General features: G+C 33.4%; 1 protein-coding gene across 2 annotated transcripts in view; it reads right to left on the bottom strand.

Annotated features, from left to right (window-relative positions):
* The window catches only part of LOC130901196 (cyclic nucleotide-gated channel rod photoreceptor subunit alpha), a 386,005-nt gene that overhangs the window by 189,750 nt on the left and 173,390 nt on the right, over positions 1-22,865 (bottom strand). For both annotated transcript variants that reach the window (XM_057812379.1, XM_057812380.1), the window contains exon 4: positions 3,864-4,037. In XM_057812379.1, coding sequence (XP_057668362.1) covers positions 3,864-4,037 — 174 coding nt within the window. The remainder of the gene's footprint in view (positions 1-3,863; positions 4,038-22,865) is intronic.

Raw genomic sequence — 22,865 nt, 5'->3', positions numbered from 1 at the left:
TTAAGAAGCAAAAATATCATTTTCATATAATGTCCTTCCGGTTCTATACTCTTGAAGTTCAGCAAATGTGTGAAAAATGTTATAATCACTATTTGTTGGTTGAAATTGTTGTAGTTGAGGATTATCTTCAGTTTCGAGATGAGCTTTTAACTGTATTTAATAGATAGTTATTTAATATGATCCATTTATGTGTTCGCAAAACTTTTGTTTCCGTAGAGACCTCCAGCTATGAAAACAATGAACTGAGAGAGTTTCTCAACTGCATTAGCTTCCCTCCAGATATGATTAGATTCGATCTGGCATAACTATTATATGCAAATCGGGTATGTTCATAGAATAAACAATGATAGATTACATTTAATATTGTAATTACGAAACGTGATTAAATACTTCGTTTACGCATTTCAATTTTTAATCAATATTATACCAGGTGACTTAGGATTTCACTATAACTATTGATGTTATTGATATATTGGAATGTGAAAATTGTAGTCGGAGTCGATAGTGAATGGTTTTAACGCAAAAATCTTTTCATTCACTTCTAAATAGAAATTTACGCTTAAGATATTGGTTCTCCAGTTTCCTATGAATAAAATGATTTTATGAATTACTAAAATCTCAAAAACGATATAATACATTTAATAAATCTTCATGATGGTAGCGCGCTTGTGAATTTTTTTAGTACATTACAATTTTAACGTTTTTTATTTTATTTCATAATATATAAGTTATATAATTTGAATTACCTCTTAGTCTACCTACCATTGGTCTACAATTTCTCATTTTTTTATTATAGAATGCAGTTGCTTTTCTCTCTATACGTATTTACTTGTCTTATAGATTTTATTATGTTTTATCTTTTCATTATATATTCCAATTTTTCTTTCCCTAGTGTTCTATATTCATTCCCTAGGGCGGCATCCTGTCTAAATCCGTCATTGAGTTGATTGGTACATTGCTGTTGGTTTAATCCACGTCAAAAGTCATATGTTCGTGATTGAATTCCATTTTCTGAATCAGCATGAATGTTACAAGTGTATGTAAATAACTCCAATAGCACTGGTATGACACTCCAGAAGTAATTTACTATCAAATAATCATCCCAGCGACCGTGGTATTTATCTCTCATTACGGTAACCATCTGCTTGTTCACTATAAGACCCCAGATTTTCAGGATACCTGTCTAAGTGGCTATGTAGGTAATGTACCTTAATGCTCATGTTACACCCAAAATTTTCAGATGTAATTAGAAGGTTCAAAACTAATTTTCAGCCTTCTAGTTTCGTAACAAATTTTTTAGCAAAAGATTTCCAAGTTGCTCCTTCTAATTTATAGTTGCCATTGATTCGTTAGTTTTACTATGGATTTTTCTCCTGAAAGTACATGAAATTAGCTCCAGTTTTCACATACAGGGTTATTCTAAATGATGGACCCACTTTTAAAAATTAAAAGAGAAAGTTTCAAAGTTTTATACAATGTGTTACAAGTGTTCAATGTGGCCTCCAGCTGCTGCCCAGCAAACATCTACGCGGTAGCCAAACTTATCCCACACATACATCACAAATGTATCTTATGTTACTGAGTGCACGGTAGCAATTATACGGTTCCACAGATAGTTCAGAGTTGTTGGTAGAGGCGGGACGAATACAGCTTGCTCAACATAGCCCTATAAGATATAATCACATGGAGTGAGGTCAGGAGAGCTCGGTGGTCAGAAGTGTAGAGCCAGGTGGTCTTCATTTCCCCTGCAATCAATCCAGCGCATTTAAAAAGCCTCGTACATCCAGGTGCCAATGGGGTGGAGCTCCATCTTGTTGAAAAATGAAGTCCTGAGAATCTTCCATAACTTAGTGGAATAGCCATTGTTGCAACATTTCAGTCACAGTTCTTTCCGCAAAAAAAATGGTCCATAAACCTTTGTACGTGATAAGGCACAGAACACGTTTATCCTCGATGAGTCTTTTTCGTGTTGCAATGTTGTATGTGGATTTTGCAAACCCCATTATGTCTGTTGACATTTCCACTGAGGTGGAGAGTGGCTTCATCGCTAAAAATCATACGCCGTACAAATGTGTCATCCTCCATCATTTCTAGCACATTACCGAGAAATTCGAGACGTTTCTCTTTGTCATTAGAGCTTAGAGCCCGCACGAGTTCTAAACGGTATTGCTTGTACAGCAAACGCCCTCTTAGAACTTTCCATACAGTTGGTTGGAGTATTCCAAGTTCTCTATTGGTACAAACTGTCTTCTATCCGTCTGACATCATTATCTGACACACGCGGTCAGCCTGTGTCAGATAATACTCGATAACTCAATACAGATAACTAAATAACACAGAATACCTTGTGCTCCACAGTCGCCATCTTACTCACAAATGGCAGTGACAGAGAATGGCGGCCTATTGCCACGAGAACTCTAGCGGCCGCTTCTGGAACTATCATCACCTGCTTACTCTTGTAATACATTAAAAAAAAATTTGAAACTAACCCATTCTATTGGTATAAAAATTAAACATGTAGCATTTGTACTTTAATAAATACGAATTTTTAAAAATGTAGTAGAAATGCGAAGTTTGTACTATAATTAATTAATAAATGTATTATAATCTAATTTTCGAAGTGTATAAAACGAAAATATTTTTATCTAAAGTGGTTGTAATAAAAGAAGGCTATATCGCAATCTTCTATTGCAGGAAAATCTGTTCATTTGATGAAGTATTTCGGAAAAGAAAGCCGTTGTTATTTCTTCGGAAATACACGTATCTTGTCCAATTTGTTTCAACGTAGTGAACACGTACGAAAATAACAAATTGCTGCAGATTCCTATAGCGTTCGTAGATATTGAGATACTTATTATTGTGGTGAACCAACCAATAATGACGCCAAGACAAATATACGGATAATTTTATTTTATTTACAGAAGGAGCCTCATAAGTGATGTTGGTGAAAATTACTCAATTCAAACATTTTCTAACGTTTTTATAATTAATAGTACGGAGTGCGATAAATATGAAATTCTTGTATTGTCAAGATATTATTGGAAACTAAAGTTTAAATCAGCCGTGCTGCAATGAAAGTATGTGGCATTGAAGATAACATAGTTAATGAACGTTGTAATTGTAAACTAAATAACGATTAGCGAACTATCTTGAACCTCTTAAAGATACCATACATCACCAATTAGCATAAGATTTATAAAAGATTTCAAGGAAAGCCAGACGAATTAATTAAGATTCGAGCGATACGTCAAGTAGAGGTGTGTACAATCTACTTTTCCTGTCGAAAAATAATCGTCTTATTAGACCCATTGTTATTTGCGGAGAAAAATGGATTTACCTAACAGAGCATGGAAAATCACTGATTAGACTTGCTAGACAAAGGACAATTACCAGAACCCGTCGTAAAGAGAGCCCGATTCTTGTTGTGTATCTGGTGAAATTATGAAAAGTTAGGAATCATTCCTTGTGGGCGTGCTATTAATGCCGAGGTGTACTGTGCACAGCTGCTTTTTTCAGAGAAATATCAAAGTTTAGTTAACTGAAAATGGATTCACTTACAACATACATATGTTAAACCACATACTGCCAAAGTTATGCGGAATAAGATCGAAGAACTTAGTGGTATTCATCTCCTACTACCACCAGTAGTCTGACCAGCATGCTGAAATTGTAGTGCGATAATTTTTTGCATCTAAGCCAAAAATATGGTTTCGCTAAGGTCTCGAAGGTATCTATTGATAATTTTCCATGTAAATTATATTATAATGTTAAACTGGTCTCGTACAAAGTGTCCGCGATTACGTAACCTCGCTGGGGATGTATGGTTACAATATTTTAATAGAAATCCAACAAGCTCGACTTACCTAAAAGGCTCTGCCTAGAAACACTTTTGAGTACCCTGTGAATGCTTTCTGTGCTAGTTTTGCGCGAAACAGCATGTGAAGCAGCACATTGGAGAGGTGGTGAAGCTATGTTTAATCTGGAACCACTACTGCTTAACCGTTCTCCCACCATACATCCACCTGATGTAATGATACCTGCAACGAAAAATCTACATCAATATAATACTTTTTTCATTTGACAATCGATAATTCACAAGACTCTATGTCTAATCCGCAGAAATATTTACGAAAATCTCATCGTTGGTCTATTAAAAAACTACAGCTTGCCGAGTGAGCACTACAAATTATCAACAATTATTATCGCTATGATCATTTACAAAAATGCTTCTACGAGGATTTAACGTTCCAAAATTGATTGGCAAAAATTTATTCGTCCGATGACGCGAATTCATCTAGCTTGTCTTGCCATTAGGCAGGATTAATTATACTGTCAACGATTAGACACCTTGCACCAAAACCAAAAGCTCAACAACTTTTCTGGCTGAAAAAAATATTACTAGGGCTGTTTTTTTTCATCCTCCGATAGGCTATGAATAAAAGACAAGTTCTTATAAGAGAATAATTTCATTACTAAAAGATTATGGTTACTTTTCAGTAGCAATAGACTACAAAACAGATCTTGGAACTTCTGGAAATTCCGTAGACAAACCAGTAATGGTTAATCTGCGGATCTAGACCCCCTTCATCATACACATCATTACGACCATCTTCAAACTTTCGACACCATTCACGCACAACATCATCACTAATGAAGTTTTCCCCTTACACACGACTTATTCTCCGATGGATTCCTGCAGCTCTGTTGCCTTCAGCCCTTAGAAAACGAATCACACTTGGCGGGAGCATAGATAATGAGGGACATGTTTACGTGGTTGTAGCACAACGCCGACTGACTCTTGAATGTCAACAATGGTGGAGTGTGTAGTGCGAGAACTTCGCAGTAGCCTACAGTGCATGCCTGCTTTCTTCTGTCCGCGTAACGTCGCACGGAGTGATCGAAGGTTGAAAAAAAACGGCCCTCGTATTTTACTTGATATTAATCCTATTAAGAACCAGTGAGAGCTTGCTAAACGGGCCATAGCAAGGCATTGGTAACCATTAGGCCACAGTTAATTGAAGCTGATGTCACAATATATCACAAGATGGAACTCAAATGCAAGAGTTTATATAGAATGCATGTCCCGACGCCTAAAGCTGTGATTGTTGTGAAAGGCGATGGCATTTTACTTAAGACTGTCTATCGTAATTATTTTTTTATTTTGGTATGAATTTAAAGAGACATTTGCTGTACCTATAGGTTTTTATCAAAGAAAGGAATCGAGAAATGGAAGCTTTTAACTAATGAAGGAACATTTACAAAATTGGGCAATGTTGAAATAGAAATCTTTGTTGACACTGATGATCACGCGACCACACAAGTTGTTTGTTTTATAAAAAACTATCATTTGCAATAATTTATATGCCGACATCTCCAACCGCTTAAATAATTATTCAAGGCGATTTGACAATATTAAAAGTGCAAAATAAATTGAATCAAAAGCTAAATATCTGATATAATGGTAATGTTCAAAAATATACGAACAGAAAAAACAATATTCCATTTTAATAAAAAATTCGAGGTCAATGATGCTAATAAATTGAAAATAAGTTTTATTCTCTAAATTCTACGTAAAGTCCATTAATCAAACTCCGCTTTGAGGTGTACAGTGAATAGCACAATCATCATTGGTGCATAAGGAAAATCAAAATGATTGCTTACAAACATTCGTATCTCTATCCATCCTCGGATTCATCTCCAAAGCTCAATTAATTATTTATCAAAATCTCAGTTTCCAGATGAAATATGAACCATTGGATATGTTTCAAATAGGCGGTTGAATTATCAAAATTTAGAAAATAAAATTGAAACAAGATTCTCGAATTAATCAACTCGAGTAACGAGCCACAAAACTCAGGAAATGGTATGGAATTTAAGGATTGTCGGCTATAAATAGATATTCAGATTGATAATTTGTTTTTGTGAGAGAACATATATATTCAAGTTTGATTATAATTGTTTCAGTGACAAGAAATTTGAAAAATTATATAGTATACACAACAACATATAGAATATTGAAAATACCAAAGTTTATCACTTATTATTTATACATTATTTATTCTAATATTTCTATAGAATATTAGATGTGTAGATGACGTGAAAATAAGTCTTTAATTTTGCAAAATCAGAATTTATATTTTCTAAATTATACACTCGAACATTGGGTAACCATCAACTTTGAGAATTTATCTGATTTTGTTATTATTATCAGTATTACATTCAGGAGTACTTAAACGTTTAACCCTGTGTATAAACCCTTTTATTGTCCTCAATTTTTGTCTCCAAGGATGGTTCGAATAAAAGTTGTGCAGTCGGCCTGTTGCTGAATGTTTGGAAAACCAATTTTTTAATAATTCACAATTCGGTCGCCAAAACTGTGTCCAAAAAAGAGATTGCACCATCTCTTTCTTCCCTCTAGTTAAACTTGGGATAATAGGAGCTAAACGTATGTATTGAGGGGAGTTGCAACTTCCAGCAACCAGATCATTCATGACCAAATAAGCCAAAACTGGGCTAACAGGATTTCCCATGAGTGTGCCTTCCAGTTGTTTGTAGAGTCTCACCACATTTTGGCTACAATAAAACAACTTTACATACCTTATTTTTTTTATAAATTTCATAATTCTCTCATTTATACAATAAAATAAAATAGGAAATATAGGCATGTTACTGTTTGTCACCCATGACATCAATAATAAATATTTACTCAAGTGACATGAATTTTTTTATTAGTTTCTTCACATTTTATGTTGCTAAAAGATTATTCAATAACCATTGTTCAAATTAAAATAATGATATTACCCATATCTTTTAAAACATCATACAAAAAAATTGATAAGTTTGCACTTAACGTAAGTGTCCACAACTCCATCGTTATTTACTAAAATTCTAGTTATATTAGTAAAAAGTGATACTGCGTCTGAAGATATCAGAATATAACCATTATTCAGTGTTATATCTTTTGTTGACTCCACAAATTCATATTTTTTACATATGTACAAACGTCGTGGTTATTGGCTTCACAAGGAATCGTTCGCCATAAAGAGACATTCTGGAGAAAATTATCATAAAATGTGTTTATTCATTGAAAATATTCACAGGAGGTATTAAAACGCAATAAAACATGTCTAATTGAACTGTATACTTACATAAGGAAAAAATTTTAATGTAACAAATTTAGTTGATTAGCCTACAAATTATCAAATAAAAATAAAAAAAGTGGGCACCTTGCACTTCTACAAACTCTACACAGAGCATTCAAATATTCTGCTCTACAGCGTCACAATGGAAGGAATATCCCCCCCAAAAAAAATTCATTGTACTTAATCCAGGGGAACGTGTTAACCTCCCCGACCCATCCAGCTAGTAGGAAAAATTTTATTAAGATGATTTTTTACATCATTTAGAAAGTCGAGAGCGGCTCCATCGTGCATGAACCACATGTCTCTGCGAATGTTTAGAGAAATATCACTTAACATGGATGGGAAATCATTTTAGAGAAATTCTAAGCATCGTTGAGCATTCAGATTAGTATCAAATAGATATGGACCCAATAAATTATTACCCATTATTTCTGCCTACACATTAAGACAAAATCGATGTTGATTCTTCATTTGAGTTCTACTGACAGGATTTTCATCGGTCCATAAATGTAAATTATGAGAATTGATCAAACCGTCTCGTGTGTAATCATTTTATGTAAAATAATGAAAACTAGTTCATTCAATTTATGTAAACAAACCTGTTCCCCGTAAGCTGCGATCAACCCTAACAAAAGTTCTATAGTCGGGTATAATTCTACCCGGAGAGCAATTATTAGACAACCTTCTGTCTTCTGACGAGCTAGCAGAAGCCAAACCATATATCAAATGCGTGTCGGCATATTCACTAAAGGTAAATTACACTATATTGAAACTTTTAATACGATTTGATAATTATTGATAACAGGTTTTGAGAAGATTTACGATAAACTGACATTAACAAATTATATCTCTAGCAATTCTCAATTGAATATCACGTAGTGCTTATTAAACAGTAGCCTACTAGATGAAAAATAATTTTTCCTACTAATATGATCTTCAATAGTATGTAGTGCAAATGTTTATTCATTCATTCATTAGTTCTCCAAAAAATATTTGAGAATTTTCCATAAATAATTACAATTTATGATAATTTTTTTCAGAATGTCTCTTTACAGCGAACGGTATCCTTGACATGTATAACAATCTAAAAATCTACATATCTCCTAATCCATGAATTTTATCGAGTTAAAGGAAGAGTACCTTTTTGTTCTAAAATTGATTAAAAAATTAACTTGTACAGATTGTCCCTGTGAAAGTTACGTATTGTTACCCATTGGGCATGAGTCGCCCCTGGCTTTCGGGATAGTAGTGTAGAATTATTTATTCCGTCAAACACACTACATAGACGTACGTAATCAATCATTAAGTATTCATGTTATTCGACTGTATAATTTAGATAATATACTTAAATATATTACACAGCATTATTTTCACGTCATCTATTCACTCCCGAATTTTTGCATTTAGTCCTTTGTTTAATAATCTTGTAGGATTAAGAACTTATTCAAGAGCATAGATAGTTCTGAGTAGATTTGTACTACTGAAGTTATGGACTCAATATCTGGGAAACCAGTGGTGTTAGATCAGTAAAATGTGAGGGATAATTGATTAGAGCCTATGAAAATTATACATTCAACAAAATTGTCTACAGTTGTGCTATTAACTGTCGAGGTTCCTTCTTCCTATTTAAACCACTGATTTTTCAAATGTTTCTGGGTATAGTATAGTCACAATAACATGTTTCCCATCATATTGTATTCTGACAATACATACTATATCTTCACAGTCACTTCGCAGCGGTTTTAGGATAGTAGCGTCAAGCGTTTCATGATAGTAGCGTCAAGCGTATCGTCAAACAAAATAAAGCGAGTTATTTGCTTTCCACTCCCAAGATCTCAATGACTTAATAAGAGACTTATATATTTCGAAAAGTAAAGCCGCGTTACAAGCATCGCGGCTAAAACAATGGAATTTAATTAAATGTTCGAATATCCTGTCAAAGAAAACGTCATGAAGAATTTTCTTGTTTCTTCAGCAAGGAAGTTTTTGCCATTACGTGAAAGGTCTATTTGATGAAATCGGTATTTCTTGTCATATATCTGAATGGCGACTTTTAATTGACAGTCCGAAAGCTGTTCTACTACACAATAGGAACAAATTTCCATCGATTCCATTGAGGCATGAATGTGATCAAGCTTTTTGTGGAAGCAATCTTAAGCGCCTGTAGGAAAAATCAATTTAAAAGCTTGTGCAGATTTTTCCTACAGACGCTCAAGCTTGCTTGCACAAAAAGCGTGATCACATTCATGCTTGTTAAGCTTGCAGTTACGTCTGTAGCCGCCTTTAACAAATTCGGTACGTCTCAAAGAAAATTACGACAATAATGAAATGCTATTACCTATAATTAAATATATGGAATACATTTGGGAAGTTATTGGTGATTTCAAGATGGTGTGATTTTTGACAGGAATGCAATCTGGTTATACTAAACCTGTTATCTAAGACTGTGGGATAGTGGAAATGATGAGCACGAAGTAGGAAAATCTAATGTTGAACGGGAAGCAATTGTCGAAGAGAAAAAAGCTTGAATCAGTTTTAAGACAGTAGTAACCATAGCACGTTGAGTCCCAGCGCTGTCCATAGGCCCGCAACTGAACTTACCTCATAGCCCAGAGCGGTCCTATGGACCACTCGGCGTATTTCATCTGAAATAAACTCCAGGGTCCAAGGGATGTGTGTGCTGTGAGGACTATCCAAAATTTGGATGGATCATAAATCAAACTAGTCTTACCAACCCTTGAGAAAGAGCTTAGATATAAATGCGTTACACATCTTTCTAAATGTTTCAACACAAAACAAACGTAGCTGATAATTAAATATGACCTCAACCAAATTATTTGTTATCTCATATAATATTCCTTAAAAAACGTTGTACATTTTTGTATACTCTACAAAAAAGCATAATTTCAAAGGATAAAGCAGCTATCAAAATTTTGTTTTTCCATACTGCAAGTAGGTGTAACTTCAAAGAAGTATAATGACAAGATTTATTTCGAATAAGAAATGCTAAAAATGTTTTTTGTGTGCGGGTGATAGGGGGCCGCTCGAGGCGCTGGGGAAAGGAAAAATATCATTTCTTCGCACTTTTTATTTCAAATAAATTTTTCCTAGGATCCAAAAGTTTATCAATTTTGGTTGGGGCTCAACGTGATAGAGCTGAAAAGTACCAAGAGCTGATCATTGACATAGTCACGAATTTTCTCATCTAGATAAATTTAAAGATAATATGGGAGGTTATTCGGAAGAACAGGGGGAACGGTTCCATCAAGACATAGTGGAATTTGGGAGACGTTATCAAGGCCAATATACTGAAAATCATTTTTAAATTTCTCAACTCCATTTTAAAACTGTTGACTTGTTATATGGTCCAATAAATCTCTGCTTGGATTTACTATGTACTTTCAATGATTTTAAAGATCACTTATTTGAATGTGGTTACTAAATTGAGTTGTGATCTCATCATATTTAAGTAAGGAATATGCAGTTTGAAATGAATAACAAAGCTATCAATCATTTTTTATTTAACGGTTAGGCTTTCTTCTTACAATTCCCATCTGAATGTAATTCCTGAATAAAGTGCCAAATAATAAAGTAATTAATAGCTCTGATTCTTTAAGTACACTTAGAGGCAATTCGAAAATGGAAGGCTAATTTCGCTTGAGAGGCGCTTGAAACCTAATTAATACAGAATTACTTTCATCATTCAAAGTTTACTATCACCATTTCTACGGTAAATTAAATATTTCATTAACAATAAGAAATGGCAGTTGGAGTTTATAGGTCTTGAATCACTATTGGGGGAGGAAAATATGATTATGGAAAATTAAATTGAATCAGAATATTCTTTGATCTGTATCAAAATATTCATGTACTCGAATTTTTTGAAAATAGAAAGTTTCAGGTGAAATTGGTGATTCAGTAAATAAAATCGGTTTTAGTGTTTTAGAAAACAACAGAGGCTTCAAAAACTTTGAACTAACTTAGGAAATTTTGAATAGAAACTTTGAAATTGATGTGAGGTATAGAATTTGCAGATTTAAGTAATTTTAAAATGCCCCAGTTACCTCGCTAGATGTTGAAAGTAACTTATCGATTTATAAAAATATACGGTCAGATAAATATGCCAGGTACCAGCCGATTTCACGTGTAATTTTGATAATCAAAATCGATTTTCTTGAAAATTGGTGTGAAGGTAGTATTTATAACCTTCTTCTAAACGCTGTCCCAAAGGGTGGTGGTAAAAGCCACCCCTTATTGGAGATGAAAATTTATTTCATCAAAATAATCTCGTACGCCCATAAATTCGCTGATTCTAACTTTTACTCCACAAAGTTTTCATTTTATCGGTTTATCAGCAAAATTATTTGACCAAAATGTAGTTAATAAGAAAACAAAGAGATTTCATTTTTTAAGGACATCTGTGAATTCAATAATAACTGAGTTATTGCTCGTTGAAGCTTGGCTATTTTTGGGGAACCCCGAAATTGGAAACTTTTAACCTCAAATAACTTGAAATTGATGAAATTTTTAGGAAAAACTCAAGAGATATTTTTTAAAGCACATAGAAAATCCTTCACAATGAGTACTGTCAAAAGTCTTTTGCATAAGAATTGTCTGATTTATAACAAAAATAAGGTTTCTTCTTTTTTCTTTTTTGATGATTTTGATTGAATGTAATAATTATACCCTCGCGATTACCACCCTTATTGAAATTGATTGTACCACACTTGCAATTAGCTTTATTTATATATTATTGATATAATCCATGTGATTTGACCGGTTTTGAATGCTTATTTTAGAAAAAATAATTGATTAAATTGAACACCGAATTTCCGTAATCTTGAAAAGAAAAATAAACCAAAAACTAGCCATGTTATCAGAAAACTTTATGAATATTAATTGTAGGGTTTTTCTTGTCAAAAATTTTAACCTGTTTAGGGTATCTGTATCATAAAAATTGAAGGAGATACATTAGTTCAAAGTTTGCGTTCGCGTACCAAATGTGGCTTATGAAACCCCTTTAAGCTTCTCCCTTTTCGAAGCCCGGGGTTTAAAAAAGTGTTAATTAATATGAAGTTGAAATAATTCATATCGTATACAAAATGCTTTTTTAAAAAAGTTTCTAGCTTGAGAATTGGGCGAGTTATTGTCGAAAAACCAACTGTTTTTTTTTTCAAAATTTCGGATCCCGAATTTTGGAGCATTGGAAAAAGAGAAATGTGGAGCGTACAATCGAGCAACAGCTGACACGAATGATAAGAGGATGAAGATATTAGTGGTGATGAAATAGAATTATTCAAAATTGTTTTTTAAATTATTTTCAAATTAAATTTTTTTTATTTTGAAATATTTAAAAAGCTCCTAAAAACTACTGACGTAATATTCTCAATTCAATATTAATACACTTTTTAATAATTTTTTATTACAAATAAATCGTTGAGATTATTTTTCAGCTTTTCATTTGGTTAAGGGATGATTTGGAGGGGTTACATGATTCTGATTATTCATAAACGTGTTTTAGGATGTTTACAGATTCACTAATAATACAAACAAACTTCATTTTACCCGAAACATACATAAAATTTGAGGTTTTGATTTTTTTGCAATAAGGGGTAATTTACACATCTCAAAATATAAAAAGCCCTGTTCGGTTGAGGGAAGATTTCGTAGAAGAACGTAAGTAAAGCTTGAATGCAAATTTTCATAAAAATCGAGATTATAAGTATCCTTGAAAAAAACTTTCAATATTACTACCCTCAAAGAATGGTGTTTGGAAGGGTTGCATGAGTCAGATTAATCATAAATTTGTTTGAGAATATTAACAGATCTAAGAATAATGCATTTCAACTTTCTTTTACTCAAATGAATACTAAAATCGAAGATTTTCAAATTTTTTACGATAAGGGGTAGTTTTCACCACTAAAAAATGAAAATTGGCACAGAGTAGATTTTGAATAGGGAGTTAAGTAGAGCTTAAATCCAAATTTTCATAAAAACCGACGTTGATTAACAAAATCTTACAGTTTTAACGTTTTTACCGCTGGTCAAAAAGCAAAATCTTAGCATGGATAATTTGGAAAAACACCTTGTCATAAATTATGATATAGAAGATTTTTTTAATGCCAGAATAATATACAAATTCCTTATTTATAAGAATCAGCTTCTTTTTAAATAAATATTGATAAATTATATTTTTTTACACAAAAAAGATACCAAATGTGCATGTTTAAAAATTTTTTTGAGTGTATTTTGTCATTTTTATTGGATATATATACGCATAAAGCTAGACCCGAATCAGTCTCTCTATTAATGAAAGATTTCACAGAGCGGTGATAAAACCAGATATAAAACAACCCCATTACATTTTGAAGTGAATAATCTTGATATCGAACGAAGATGAATCACTATTATGGCCAACCTCTCCAACGCAACTGAAAAATTCATCAACACTACCCAGTATCACGTTAATACTAGTAACACTTCCTAGAAAAGAGCCTAGAAATTTTGAAATACCTAATTTATCAGTTAATAAAAGAAAACCTAGATCATATTACGGTTAAATACACCGTACTAAATGATTAAAAACTAGTAGACACTTTTTGGTAGCCTCATGATATTCCTGAGGGGCTCTACATATGATAGAAGTATGTAAAGTTCCTCATGACTCACACTGTATATTGTAACAGAAAAATAAAATCAATTTCTCATAAAAAAAAAACAACGAAACTAGATGAAATAAAGGTGATACAAGTTTTGAACACTTGCAACTGTTTTTCGCTGTTATAGTGATGATCCACGTAGTGGTTGGGCGCAACTCTTCAGTTACTGAGAGAATGGAATGAAAGATTTGAGATACACTCATCAAGAGGTTGAAGCCACTCTAGATCTGCAACAGTGAATTCTACAAGAACGAAAGTAGATAAAAGCAGTACCGATGTCTGGTAGCTTACAACATATATTCTAGAGAGAATTTTTTTGTGTCCATAATGTATCTGACTAAATTCATCTTTAATTTGTTAGACTGTAGCGAGCAAAAATACTACAGTAATTGAAAGAAGTAAGTAGCAAACAATTTTATTTCCAAAATTAGATAGAGTTCATGTAGTTAACAGAAGATATTAAGAAAATATCATAAGAAAATTAGTGCTACACGCCGAAACTATTTTAACAATATTCAGTTTACAACGTAAATATGCTTTACTCGTATAAAAAAGCAGACGGGAATTCGATCTTCAAAAGCTCCTTAAGCGATACAAAAGCTTTCGATACTTGCAAATTCAATATAAACGAAAACTTGATAAGGTTTAAAGGAAGTTGCTTGGGAACGTTGCTCAGAAAAATAATTAATACAAGGAAAGTTTGATTATTAAACCTGTAATATCCCTTACGGATGAATTATTTTACTTTGCAGATAAAATAAAAATAATGGAAAAGATACAACTTCGCATGTAAGAACTAAGTATTCGTTTCTACTGTATCGAAAATGTTCTTTCAAATGAAATGATGGTCGCTAGGCAAATAAATCGAATTATGGAAGAAGACTATAAACTCACTTTTAAAATATTCACCAAAAACAGTTATTTGTCAGTCAAAAGCACCCTGTGTAAATATTCCTAACCAATATGTTTAAAAATCAGCTTAAAGGTATACCCAGTAAACAATCAATGGGTAATAGCTTAGCCCAGCCTAGGTAAGTTTAGAATCCCTCAGGTGATTCAGGTATAAAAAATAAATAGACTTTTAAAGTATTCAAGGGCGTAGTCAATTCAATATATTATTTATTGAACTCATTTTTCCCGTTGTCACTTTTGCAGCCTAGCCTTACCTGCAGTCCGTTTATACGTATATCCATAGTTGTAATTTTCACATTCGTAAAATTTATATAATAATGAAATTACCAATTATTGGAATCGGAATCTCCAGCAAGTAATAAATCATCTTCTTCCGCCCGATCAGATTTTGTGAAAATAAAATACAGATTTTCAAGTGAGCTTATGATAAATAAACTGAACGTTTTTGGCAACCACGCCATGTACCTTAGTATTTACAATACATAATACAGGTACATATGTCTCTCAATATAACAATAACCTTTTGATTCCTGATTGAACGGTACTTGCTCCATGAAATTTCAGGTTACCTTCTTTTGAAACTTCCATGTTTTCTTTCTTTTATAATTTCAATCCTCTCCTATATACCTGGTTCACGTTTTAGTAAAAACCAACATATTGTTCCTTACTGACACGAACCCAGGCGAGACGTTTTGAATTGAAGAGAAATTAATTCTGTCTCTGGACAGCTAAGCGATCAGATCTCAGCGAAGCTCTCTAGAGATTCGGCGCGCGCGACTTAGTTTAATTTTTCGGTTTCTATATAATTTCGTGCATATTGTTTTGTTTGGTATTCGTGTACCACGCGAACCTCGACCATAAGACTAGCACCCATAGTTCCAATGTTATTATTACCTTGATAATTTAGAATTAAGTCGCTGAAAAAAACAAGGAATCATATAAACACACAACATTATCTATTGCCCAATTTACAATGCAAAAATTAACGAGATCTTTATATTTGGTACTTCCCATTTCTTTGTTAACAACATTTGGTCTGATTTGATCTTGTCCAGATACCGAGTGATCAATTAGTGGTGCTTCGAGTCGAAGACTCCGCTTCGTTGTTTTTAATGCGAAAGAGGCAATATTCATCAAAGATAACATTTATTCTGGACGCTGAAAATTTTCAATAACTGGCATTTTCAACTTTCATTATCATTTTATCAATTATTTTCAGAACTAAATATATTCTGATCTGATAAGTAAATATTTTCAATTAAATCAATTTTTTTTGTTTTTATAATAATTTCATATTTGCTACATCCTTATAAAGGACCTTTTTTCCTTATTTTAACATTTATAGTAGTTCGTTTATTTGTATATTCATGAAGTTTCCTATATTTATTAATATAATTTCTAAATGTTTTTGATTTTAGGTCTTAAAATATTTTGATAATGACTTAAGGAAAAGTCAAAACGTCAATTTTTATCTATCGAATGAAAATTTATTAAAAAAAAATTAATTTTGAAACAGACGAGACCTAAAATTCAAGAAGATTTAGAAACAAACTCGTAAACATATTAAAAGTTCTAAGAAATAAGAAATTGAAGAAATTCATAATTTTAATGTTATATAAATTCTATGTCAATGTCAATGGTGAGTACTTTCTATACTCTTCCACCTTCTAGATAAGAAAGCATCAGAGAAACGCGGAAGAACTTTGATCCAATCCCTCCCGGTCTATTTGTTTTGGATTTTGCAAAACCTTTTCAATGGAAAAAACCAGACGTCGAATATTATGTCCACCACAACTAAACTACAGGATTCACACATTAAAGAAATTATAAATATCACCAAAAACTGATAAATGGGCAATAATAATAATTTGTAGAGGAAAATCTGATTCAAAAATGAGAATAGGAAATCATCTTTTAGGTGATACTAATACATTTCTTAATAAGATTAAGGAAAACATATTTTCTTGCAAAAAATCGATTTTATTTATTGCTTGGAAATAGGCTTCAGTTTCAATTGCTTCTTCATTTGAGCGGAATTTCTCACCGGCCAGCGTTTTTTTGAGATCAACGAATAGCCAGTAGTCATTAGGAGCCAGATATGGACTATAAGATGGATGAGGAAGCGATTCAAAGTGTAATTCGTTCAATTTAACTATCGCTACCATCGACTTGTGAATCGGTGCATTATCTTGGTGAAACAATGGATTTTTCTTCGACATATGAGGCCGTTTTCCCTTAATTTTTGCATTCAAACGACCCGACAACTCTTCAGTATTCTCTATGATTGTCTCTCCCTTTTTGAGACAGTTTGAAACCTGGCACCCACTTAAAAAAAAACCTTTTTAATTTTCAAATGTTCATGCATAATGTTAAGAAACTGGAGCAACCACCTCAATTGGACAACCCGAACATTCAACATCACCTGTGTCTGTACGATCACGTTTAAATTCACCAATAACAAATGGTTGTTTTCGATGGAGCAAAGTTCGGATAACACTTTTGAAGCCATTGCTGAGCTTGTACAGTATTTTTTTCATTAAGAAGTAATGATAAATTAACACGCCAAATTGTTTTCAGTCCATTGTTTTTAAAATAACAAAGTGGACGCTACTTTTTTCTGACTAATCGAAATGTCATAGTCTTTATAAAAATCATATGGATATGACAACGGCAGCGCTATCTATGTGTCAGTCACACGATTTATTAAATAATGTATCATATATATCAATTTCTTCCTCATAGCTCATATCTGAATAGTTACAGAACATCCTGTATGTCTGTTTATAATTACTTTACAAAGTTCCATCCATCAGTCGACATTTTTAGGTCTCTCTGGGCTTAAATCATATTTAAAAAACTACGTAGATAATGAAACTCGTCGTGTTCGGATGAAGTAGCAGAGTCGTAGAGCAAAGAGATAAATTCAAAGTGCACTCCCCAGCTGTATACATAACTAGGCCATAACAAATAATTTCGGTGCCTCGATTTTTCAATTTTTTTTATTCTGGCGTATTCTGCAATATTCGACAGAACCACTATCATTACCTTCATCGAACCGAACAAAAAATGCACAGGATGACATGTGCTGTTCCGCTATTGCTGTATAAAACTATAATGGAGTAAAATCGAGAATGAAACCTTTGATGCGAACGAAGGCAGTTATTTAACCTCATTCACAATGGATTTTATGCATTCACTTATGTGTGTGACAATACTAACGCGTAATATTCTCCACAAAAAGTCACATGAAATTTTCGATAAAAAATTTTAATATCTGATAGTGACAGTTGTTATTTATTGATATATCAGAAACTGCATAAATCAACAACTTTAGTATGATTGCATACATGAAAAAAAAAACACAGAAATCAGATATTAAATGTAAACATAACCTCATTGTCTCAATTTCTTTAATGACCACACTTTTTTCAATGTCTAACAATGTTTTACATGCAAAACTTATTAAAATTTTCACCTCTAACGTTTTTTCAATGTTTTTCTTCATAAATCATCTAAAATTAGTTTTAAAAAACAGGCCAAAATCTGTCTATCATATTTTGATAGACAATTTGAATAATTGTCAATGTCAATTGTCAATTACCGATGACGCCATGATATGGCGAACAAATACAGATGATCTTTAAAAATAATTAAACATCTTTCATCTCACAGAAGAACAGAGCAAAGGTCGACTATGAAATCGGTGGAGTGACCATCTAGTGCCGGGATAAAGAAAAGTATTGGAGAAGGACTAGAGGTTAGACCTATTTAGGGAAGAAAGAAGAAGATATTGAACAATAGATCACCTACAATATAACAAAACATAATTTTTCCTTAGTTGTTACATTTCAAAATATGTAGCAGCTATCAATTAAATTATTAGAAGTTGCATTGAAACCTATAAATTCTACACAAATTATTTAGGTTTTTTTATAATTGACAACTTTCTCGTTCCTATGTGTATACTATTTCTAAACATTGTCTTTTTCTTATATTTGATTTCGTTCCAAGAATTATTGAATTTTTCTAATTCGATGTATATTTTTTACATTTTTGTTAATACAGTCTTATTTTTTATCGTTTTCATTATTGAAATAATTGGATACTTTTTGAGAAAGTTCTTGTCCATATGGTAAGGACAAATGTTTTACAACTTCAATTTCTGCTTTATTTTTCAATTGATCCTTCTGTGCAGTATGTTTCAGAATAATCATCTTCTTTCAATGCAGTTTCTGTTTATTAAATTGTTGAGCAGTCTAATCATTTTCAGGACCATAAGCCAATGCTTCAGAATTTTAGATTATTCTAACGGAAATTCTCGATTTGCTGCTGCTTACTAAGTAGCAAATTTTCTTTAGTTCGATAGGTACATACCGGCAGAATAAAAAGACAGTAAATTAAAAATAATACCAATACTACAAGCTGTGCAATTAATTTCTGTTCCTAAAATTTAGAGCTGGTACAAGAAATTTACTGAAAATTAATATACTAGAAACATTCAAAATATGAGTTTATCTGACATCAATTTGTCCTACATTCTGTTGGATTGTGACAGATATTGCTAGATTGATTGAGCTACACAATTGATAGAAATGAATATCAAGAAGCCTGAATCCACGAAAAACTCTGTGACAAAGCGTAAATCGGAGAGGAGTGAATAAAGTTCTAAATTGAAAGATTGAGTGGAAGACAGAGATTTGACAAAAATTTACATATAATTGAAAAAATTACGATGTTGGTGTCCCAAGTTTGAATCTGGATTATTATTAGAATCTTGAAAAACATCGAAATTGAACTTTCGTTATGTGGGTTTCTCTTTAATTTTCATTCTTTATACAAAACAGTTTCTTAAATCAATCATAAATTTGCTTCGAAAATTTTACTAATATTTATTTTGTTGAGAAATTCATTCCAATGTTAACAATTAAAGTGGTATATCATGTCTATATCACACCTTGTATCTCGATCTTCTATTATCCTATTGCAATACTTTATCCATCTCTTCATTAAACTGCAGATTCCCACAACTTAAAGCCAATATGTCCTATCTGTGATGCTTCATAGCACAAAAATGAAAACTGCTCTTAGATAAATAATCCGTTCTGTAGGAATTGCAGCGATTAATAACCCGCTCAGAATTCAGTTGTCCTGAGAAATCAGAGACTCTCAAAGTCCTCCAGAAAACTGGTCTATCAACAGATCCTGATTTCCTAATGGGAAGTCTAAACAATAAAATTATAAACGCCATTCCCACATCCAGAAACACCTCATTTCTTCCTATTATTGTTACCGCAAGGAGTGTCGTTAAAAACCGAGTTCATTCTTTTTTCTTTTACCCTTTCTAAGGGGAGTCTAAGTATGTTCCATCAATCATTTTTCCATTGTTTGGCTTCTGTAGTTTACTATGACAACCATTCAAAACCCATGTAACATACCATTGGGCTTTTCAGGTTTCCCTTCAAATATTTTGAATATTCCTTTGTTCACGTATTGTGGCTCAGTAGTCGCTTCTTTTTTATTTCTAACATTCGCGTTTTTGAAAAAATTGATTTGTTATCCACCTCCCACTCCATTCGAAGAATTCAATAAATCAAACATCCGTTGCTAAAACGTCTTCTATTTATCTACATTCTACAACTAATCTTCTTCTTATTATTCATTTTTAAGATCTCATGTTATGTTAGTTTTGCAGGTTCCTCAGTATCAGTTCCTGGGAGATGGACTGCCAACTGTCCATCCATCTCTTAGGTAGTCGTACAGGTTCTCTTTTCCCTATTGGTTTCCCTTCAAGTACGATGCGTGGCACTCTACTATCTTCCATTCTTCTCACGTGGGTGTACCATTATGTTTTTCTTTGTCTCTCCCATATTACGATGTCTTGCACCCCACGTTGTTCCCTAATTACAGTGTTACTGATTCGATCTACTCTTGTTTTTCCAACTACAGCCCTGAGCGTTCTCATATCGGCTACCCGAAGCATGCTTTTCATTTTGTTGGATTCCTCTCTGATTTGTATTCGTTTGCCCATATGTACCTTAAGCAGCCCTATATGGTAGTCGCTTTGTTGATCTGGCTTCTTAGGTCCTTCACTGGTCGTGATAACTGGATAGGTCCATACCCAGGTATTTAAATTGTGAGACTTGTTCGATGATTTTGTCCTGAACTACCAGCTTACATCGTACGAGCTCTCTAGTAAAGGTTAGGCTTTTCGTTTTGTCTGTTGATATAGTCATGCTCATCGCTTGGCTGACCTGGCTAAATTTGTGTAGTTGTCCGCGAAAATAGTGGCATCGTCGACGTAGCATACCATGCTCATTCTTTTATTCTGTTCCAATCGGTATCCCATATTTAGTGATGATACTTCCTCTATAATTCTTTTCATTAAAACATTGAACAGAAATAGACTGAGGCTGTCGCCCTGCCTGATGCCTCCTGGTGTTGGTATCTCTTTCGTACAAGTGTCTTCTGCCTTTACTTTGGTCGTGTTGTTCGTATTGAGACGTTTCTTCCGATATGATATCGGAGAGGCAGACCCTACCTTTCATTTAAAATGCTAGTGAAGAATTTCATGCTTGTGTTCAGCAGCGTTATGCCCCTGTAGTTGTCTGGGTACTTCTTCTGTCCTTTCTTAAATAAAGGAATTGTGCCATTCCGTAAGTATTTCCGATGTCTCTAAAATTTTGTTATAGAGCATTTTCAAATGTTTTCTTGGCTCGAAACCGGCATATTTTGAAAGTTCGTTTGGGATGAGATCTGTTCCGGGGGTTTTTCTGTTTTTCAGTTTTTTCATTTCTACCATAACCTTTTCTACAATTGTACCTTGTGCAGCATCACCTGTACGATATTATCAGGTTGTCAACAGTCTCCTCTCTCAACCCTTCTAGTGGTTACACACGAAGAACGTGTGTTCGGCGTCATCTGTTCACAATTTCATTCGGTTAGTTGTTCCTATTTTCTTCATTTTGTGGAGATTTTGTGTCCCGTCAGATGCTGGGTAATGTAAAAGAAAACATCTCTGAAATTTTTTTCGGTCCACAGTCTAAGGTCCTTTACCAATCCATTCACCTGATTTTTCTTCGATGATGAACTGCTTCTGTATACTCATACTCTTGAAAGCCCAAATGTCTACAAGAATGGATTACACCCGCCAGGACAGACTGCGTAGAAACAGTCCCGTAAGAGCTGGCGATTCTCAGTGCACCCTATCTCTGTACCATCGTCACCGCTTTGCAGTATTTCTTCAATCTCAGTGCATCTGCCCCTTACAGAAGGATAAAGTGAGTCGTCGCTATCAGCATATTTTATTTCTCTGGATGTGAGCCATTATATTTGTCATTAAGTGACTCAAAGATGCCGTCCTCTCGGCTGTCTTCCGTATGTGAGGCAGATCATCGTATCTAAGGACACTACTAAATACTTTATTTCGTAGTTAGTCTCGATTTCGTCTGTCCTATTCTGTCCCATCTTCTACTCGTCTCATTATCTGATTCAATTTAAACTACACTAATTCTGCAGATTTTTCGGTGATTACAATTATCACATCATCGACCTAAGCAATAAGAAGCACGCCAAGAGGTGATTCAGTCAAAACAGACTATCATATAGACTATTCAATAGATCCGGTTCCAGTATTGATCCTTGAGTGATCCCTACTGTAATTTGTGTTCTGTCCTGTCCTGTCTTTCTGTCGTTTCGTTGATCATTCGCCATTTTATCAGATAATCCTCCACCGCTTGGGTCAACTAGTCTGAAATCCCGAAACGGTCTCTAAGCGCCTCTAGAATGTCCACCAACCAGATCTAGCCGAGGCGTTCCTTATGAGCAAATGCTTTGATTTGATTTATTTAAATTAAAATCACTTGCGAGGCTATTTGTACTTACCAATGTCACGTTAAACTATCCAGAGATATATTGTAGATACCTGACGTGAAAATAAAACAGAAATGAAAACTTTTGAGGTACCAATTGGATAGAATAATATTTGAGTTGAAGACAACTGTGAAACGACGCAGAAATAGTTGGTATAACATTAAGAAAATATAAGTTACAGATAAAAATGCGATAAAGCTTGGTAAGAACTGAATTCAAGTGGAAAAAAGATATGGGAAACCAAAGAAGAGGTAGATAGAGGATGTGGACGTGGAAGATTCGA

The sequence above is a fragment of the Diorhabda carinulata genome, chromosome X (assembly GCF_026250575.1).
Source record: "Diorhabda carinulata isolate Delta chromosome X, icDioCari1.1, whole genome shotgun sequence".
NCBI classification, from domain to species: Eukaryota; Metazoa; Arthropoda; class Insecta; order Coleoptera; family Chrysomelidae; genus Diorhabda; species Diorhabda carinulata.
Note: the sequence above shows the minus strand (reverse complement) of the source record. Positions and strands in the feature narration are given on the sequence as shown.